General features: G+C 37.8%; 1 protein-coding gene across 1 annotated transcript in view; it reads left to right on the forward strand.

Annotated features, from left to right (window-relative positions):
- Positions 1-6231, forward strand: part of LOC102243555 (cyclic GMP-AMP synthase) — a gene marked incomplete at its 5' end in the record, with an annotated part of 8070 nt that extends 1839 nt beyond the window's left edge. The window contains 2 exons of the mRNA XM_005869298.1: positions 4242-4344; positions 5868-6231. Coding sequence (XP_005869360.1) covers positions 4242-4344; positions 5868-6216 — 452 coding nt within the window. The remainder of the gene's footprint in view (positions 1-4241; positions 4345-5867) is intronic.
- Between the last annotated feature and the right edge of the window lie 469 nt (positions 6232-6700).

The following is a 6700-nucleotide window of genomic DNA, read 5'->3' on the forward strand; positions in this document are numbered from 1 at the left end:
AGAGAGAGAGAGAGAGAGAGAGAGAGAGAGATCAATGTGAGAGAGACACATCAATTGATTGTCTCCCGCATGCACCCTAACTGGGGCCAGGGATTGAACCTTTAACCCAGGTACGTGTCCTTGACCGGGAATTGAACCTGTGACCCTTCGGTACGCAGGCCAAGACTCTGACAACTGAGCCACACCAGCCAGGACTCCTTAACAGTTTCTCAGCCTTCCCTTGTTTTTGATGACCTTGACAGTTTTGAGGAATACTAGTTAATTATTTTGTAGAATGTCCCTCATCTGGCATGTACCTGATGTTTTTCTTTTTTTTCTTTTTTTAAATAAGTGGCCTTAATTTTTTATCTTTTTATTTATTTATTTAAATTTTATTGATTTTTTTTTTTACAGAGAGGAAGGGAGAGGGATAGTAAGAAACAACAATCAGCTGCCTCCTGCACACCTCCTACTGGGGATGTGCCCGCAACCAAGGTACATGCCCTTGACCAGAATCGAACCTGGGACCCTTGAGTCCACAGGCCGACGCTCCATCCACTGAGCCAAACCAGTCAGGGCCAGTGGATTAATTTTTAAGAGGTTTCCCTGAATCCAATACTTTGATATATCCTTCTCTTTCGTAAAAAGAAGTTTTCTTATACCATAGGGCGGTAGCCCTAGCTTGAATTGTAATATGAAAGATGTTTATTCATTTCGTTGCATCATTTTAAGGATACATGCCATGAACATGACCTAGCACTGCTGATGTTGACCTTGATCACCTGGCTGAGGTAGTACTTGTCAATTTCTCCACTGTTACTCATTTCCCCCTTTTCATACTGTACTATTTGGAAGGAGGTCACTGTGCACAGCTCACACTTAAGGAGTGGGGAGTTATGCCACCTCTTTAAGAGCAGTGTATTTTTTAAAATTTTTTTTATTGATTTCAGAGAGGAAGGGAGAGGGAGAGGGAGACAGAAACATTAATAATGAGTCAGAATCATTGATCGGCTGTCTCCTGCACGCCCCTCACTGGGGATAGAGCTTGCAATCAGGGCATGTGCCCTGACTGGGAATCAAACAATGACCTTCTGGTTCATAGGTGGAAGCTCAACCACTGAGCCACGCCAGCTGGGCAAGAGCAGAGTATTTACTCAGATTTTTTGGAATTCTTCTGCATGGGAGATTTGGGCTGTAATCCAATAACACTTTATTAATCTTATTGCTTCATTTTTTCCAGCTTTGGCTTTAGGAGCTCTTTGAGTTGGTTCTGTGTCCTTTGGACATCTCCCATAATTGTGGGGATTTTGTTTGTCTTCATCACTAACTCACTTTCTGGCTCTACAAGGTGTTCTAGGCTCATCTGGTATATTTCATGTATCAGTCCTAGAAGCCGCCATTTCTCAAAGGAGCTTTGGTTTCTTTTATTGGAAAATGTACTAGAAACCACAATGTAGGTGCTATGTGTATGTGTGCTCTTTTATGAGGGTGTCACCCTCCCAGCTGGAGAAACAAGGGAATATAGGTAAGTACGTGTACTAACCCTGGTATATACACATATCTATAAACTAGAGGCCCGGTGCACGAATTCATGCTTGGGTGGGGTCAGGCCAGCCTGCCCCATCCCCTGGTCGAACTCCCAGTCGAACTCCTGGTGGTCAATGGGACAATTTGCATATTTGCCTTTTATTACATAAGATATTTTTATATGTAACTACCTGTTGTATATGTTAAGTTATTCATGAGTTTATACTGTTTCTAATTATAATCCATTATCACCTGGATCATTCTTTCTTTCCTTGCTATCTGTAGCCTCTCATTCCAACAGTGAAAAACCTGCCACCGATATGCTTAATTGTATAGTTCTAGTGTGCACATACTAATATAGTTATTTCACAATTGCAAAGCCACTCCTCTATGGGAAACAGTTACCAACTAGAGTACAGAGCTAATGTACAGTTTCTTTTGCCTTCAGTCTTATATACCCCATTTCCAAAGTACACTGAGTGGCCAAATTATTATGACCGGCCGGATTATTATGACCACCCCATCAGTACTTCATTGACACTTCCAAAAATACTGAATATTGAAAACTTCCTAAGCAAATACTCTCAAGGTTTTATTATTATTATTATTTGCATAACTAATTCACTTCATTGTACTGGTGGGGTGGTCATAATAATCTGGCCGGTCATAATAATCTGGCCTATGTTTTTGAAACTGGTCCACACCTTTTGCTCCCCCCCTTTCAGAAAGGTTGTTTTACACATTTGTAATGCAGCTGGAGTCCTTTTTCACAGTCTGCATTATTTCTAGGATCCCTTGACCTCCTAAATGATTTTTTAACAGTTTACATATATTAAGATTCACTCTTTGTGCTATAAAATTCTACTGGTTTTGACAAATGCATTGTATCATGTTTCTACCCTTAATAATAGTTTCACTGCTCTAAAATGTCCCCTCTTCTTCACTTATTCAACCCTTCCCATTCCAAACTTCTGGCAACCACTAATCTCTATAGTTTACCATCTCTATTGTTTTGCCTTTTCCAGAATGGCATAAATGGCTGTCATAAATGGATTTATATAGCAATGAGCATACCTAGCTCAGTACCACCTTTTCCACATATCCACTGTCCATATATTATATAGCTATTACTACACTCTTTATTCTGTTCCACTAAAATCTTTGTCTACCCTTGCACTATACTATATTGTCATACATAATGTGTCTTTATAAGTCTTGATATTTGGTAGGGTAAGTTCTCCCACTTTGTCCTTCTTCATGAGTGTTTTAGATATTCTTGACCCCTTGTATTTTCATGAAAATTTTCATATCATCTTGTCAAGTTCTACCAAAGCATTTTTTTGAATATTGATTGAGAGTACATTGAATCCATAGATAAAATTTGGAAGACTTGATATATTTATAATGAGTTTTCCAATTCATGGATAAGTGCATATCTCCATTTATTTAGATTTCCTCTAATACTTCTTAGTGACATTGTAGAGTTTTCTCCACAGAAGTTTTATATATCTTTTGTTAGATTTACTCATAGGCAATTGTAAGTTTTTAGTCTGAAAATTTTAAAACCAATAGAAAAGTAGAATGAAGAATTTACTAAACTCATACATATCTGTCACCTAGCTTCTTTTCTATTTTCTTCCTACATAGTTGTATTATCTATCAGTAATGATAGCTTTGTTCCTCTCTTTCCAGTGCCAGACCCCTTATATGCTTGCTAGGATAGCCAGTGCATGTTGAACAGAAATAGGGATAGCAGACATTTGCCTAACTAATTTCAAGGGAAAAACCTAAGCTTTTTACCTTATATTATCATGTTGCTGTGTCCTTTTTAAAATCTGTCTTTCATCAGATCAAGTTGACAGCCAAATTTAAATTGCTGAGGCTTTTAAAAAAAATGATGAATCAGCCATGGCCGGTTTGGCTCAGTGGATAGAGTGTTGACCTGCAGATTGAAGGGTCGCAGGTTTGATTCTGGTCAAGGGCACATGCCTGGGTTGCAGACTCGATCCCCTTGGCCTGCAGGAGGCAGCCAATCAATGATTCTCTCTCATCATTGATATTTCTCTCTCCCTCTCCCTGCCTCTCTGAAATCAATAAAAACATTTTTTCAAAAACTGATGAATGAATGTTAAATTTCATTACCCGCATATTCTGGGTTTTTTGATAACATGTTTCTCCTCAATTCTGTTAATGTGACAGATTATATTGATTGATTTTTAAATTATAAACCAATCATGCATTCCTGGTATAAAACCAACTATATAATAGGATAGCCAAAACTTAAAAGAGCTAGCCGTGCTAAAACTTGCGGGAAGGGGAGAAATCTATTCTTAATTAAACTCTTGCAGGGAATAGAAATGTTCCCTAATTCATTTTACATGAATACCAAACTTGTAAGAATGGTATACAATTTTTTTAATCAATTAATTCAAATTGTTATTGAAACAATATATTAACAAACTGAATTTAGCAATATGTACAGCTTACATGGCTAACTATAGTAAGCAACCTGCTCCATCCCTAACACTCCAATGTTTTCCTATTTTGGTCCATTGTTTGCTTCAAATGACTTCTTTTAATATGTAATTACATCATATGTTCATTTCTTTGGGTCTATATCTCCCTAGAAATTTTTCAGAATGATAGTTTAATGAAGGAAATCGTTTCAATATTGTATTGTTTATATGTAGGCACTTTGGGTAAATTACTTCTTTATTTTTCTTTTGGAAATTAAGAAGAAACATGGCGGCTATCCTTCTCTCACATTGAAAAGGACATTTTGAAAAATCATGGAAAAGAAAAAACATGCTGTGAAAGTAATGGAGTGAAATGTTACAGGTAACTTTCTTATTTTGTTAATTAGGGGCTTATCTATGGTGGAATGTTTATTATTTTAATGGACTCCATAGATCAGACCTAAAGATGGTCATTACTGGGTTGAGTCCTAGGGGCAGCACATGGCTGGGCTGACCTGGAATATTACCTAGAGGGTGAGCATGAAACTAGGGAAGCCAGATCCAAGGGACCAAGGGAAGAGTGTTGTCAGAAGGCAAGGCCAGGGACCATAGTCCTGAACCTGGATCAGATGGATGTATAAGGTAGGACAGAACAAGAAGTAGGACAGAAAGGACACTAGCCATGATTAGCCATTAGCCACTGGTTGTGTCTTAGTATTCTGGTTGCTTCAAGGTAATGAATATTAATGTCACATAATGGGAAGGTGCCAGAGGATCAATCTTTTTTTTTTAATGTATTTTATTGATTTTTTACAGAGAGGAAGGGAGAGAGATAGAGTTAGAAACATCGATGAGAGAGAAACATCGATCAGCTGCCTCCTGCACACCTCCTACCCGGGATGTGCCTGCAACCAAGGTACATGCCCTTGACCAGAATCGAACCTGGGACCCTTGAGTCCGCAGGCCAACGCTCTATCCTCCACTGAGCCCAAATCTTTTGGTACTGGTGCTGCTTTGAGATGGTTTGGCTGCGTTGAAAGCCAGGACTGACTGGCTAAATTTGAAACAACTAAAAATGGGTAATTCTTTTTCTTGGTAGCATACACACCATAAAAAAGTGAGGCCTTAGCTGGTTTGGCTTAGTGGCTAGAACGTCAGCCTGCCAATTGAAGGGTCCTGGGTTTGATTCCAGTTGAGGGCACATGCCCGGTTGCACGCTTGATCCCCAGTAGGGGGCGTGCAGGAGGCAGCCGATCAGTGATTCTCTCTCATCATTGATGTTTCTATCTCTCCCTCTCCCTTCCTTTCTGAATTCAATAAAACAAATATATATTTTTTTTAAAGTGAGATTGGAAAAGAATTGTTCATTTGAGTTTCTAAAGTTGCCCAGTATAAGGGTCACAAAAGTTAAAAGGTCAAAACAAGAATGTCCAACATGTGGGCCCAGGAGGTTCTTTAAAGCTTCATGTACAGGCTTTGAAACCAATGTTGAGAAAAATATATTGCTGATATTGCTGATAAAGCTAAGTATTTTTAAAAACATTAAATTTTGTCAACTACGAAATAATTGGATGAATAATGTAAATATTTATAGTCTATCAAGTCATTGGATGAATAATACAAATATCTGCTAGTTTTATAGTTGAATTAATGCTGAGACAATAAAATATTTCAGCTAGGAATGGTGAAGCAGGAAGAAAAAATATGTTTTTGAAACTTCAAAGCATATATTTGAAAAAATAGAGTGACTAGAATTATATTTACATACTTTATCTTTGTGTCTTTATATGTATTATAATATCTGTATTGTTTATTGTATCTTCTTGTAAGATGCCTAAAGCTCTTTGTGGAATGAAGCAGGTTGTAAATAAGTAAAAATAAATGGTTTTCTTTTTTATTGAACAGGAAACGTTGTTTACAACTAATGAAATATCTTTTAGAAAAATTGAAAGAAAAGTTTGAAGACCGAAAGGAATTGGGTAAATTCTGTTCTTACCACGTGAAAACTGCCTTCTTTCACGTATGTGCCCAGAACCCAGATGACAGTCAGTGGCGAGACAACCTGGAGTTCTGCTTTGATAGATGTCTGGAATACTTTCTTCATTGCCTCAAGTCAGAAAATCTTGAGAATTTTTTTATTCCTAAAGCCAATCTATTCTCTCGAGATAAAATTGACAGGATAAGTAAAGAATTTCTGACAAAAGAAATTGAATATGAAAGAAACAATAGATTTCCAATTTTTGGTGAATTTTGAAAATATATAAAAATATACATCAATTATATATATTTAACTTATTTTTATTGTTGAGAGTATTACCGATGTCCCCCATTTTCTTCCCTTTTGTCCCCCTCCACCCAGCTACTGCCCCACTCGAGGCCTTCACCACACTGTTGTCTGTGTCCATGAGCTATGCACATGTGCATACCTGCAGCCTGGTGCACGGATTCATGCTGCACATTGAAAGGAAATTAATTAGAAGAAAGATTTTTGTGGTAATTACATTACTGCAAAAAATTACATATCAAAATAGTATATTTAATATAGTATTATAAAATTACAACACTTGTGCAGTTGGCACCAGTGAGAGCTTTATATGTATTGTGCATGTGCGAGTCAATGTTTATTTTTAAACTAGAGGCCCGGTGCACAAAAATGTGCACTCAGGGGGTCTCTCAGCCCAGCCTGTGCCCTCTCGCAGCCTGGGACCCCTCGGGGGATGTCTACCTGCTGGCTTAGG

The sequence above is a fragment of the Myotis brandtii genome, unplaced genomic scaffold, assembly GCF_000412655.1.
Source record: "Myotis brandtii unplaced genomic scaffold, ASM41265v1 scaffold2900, whole genome shotgun sequence".
NCBI classification, from domain to species: domain Eukaryota; kingdom Metazoa; phylum Chordata; class Mammalia; order Chiroptera; family Vespertilionidae; genus Myotis; species Myotis brandtii.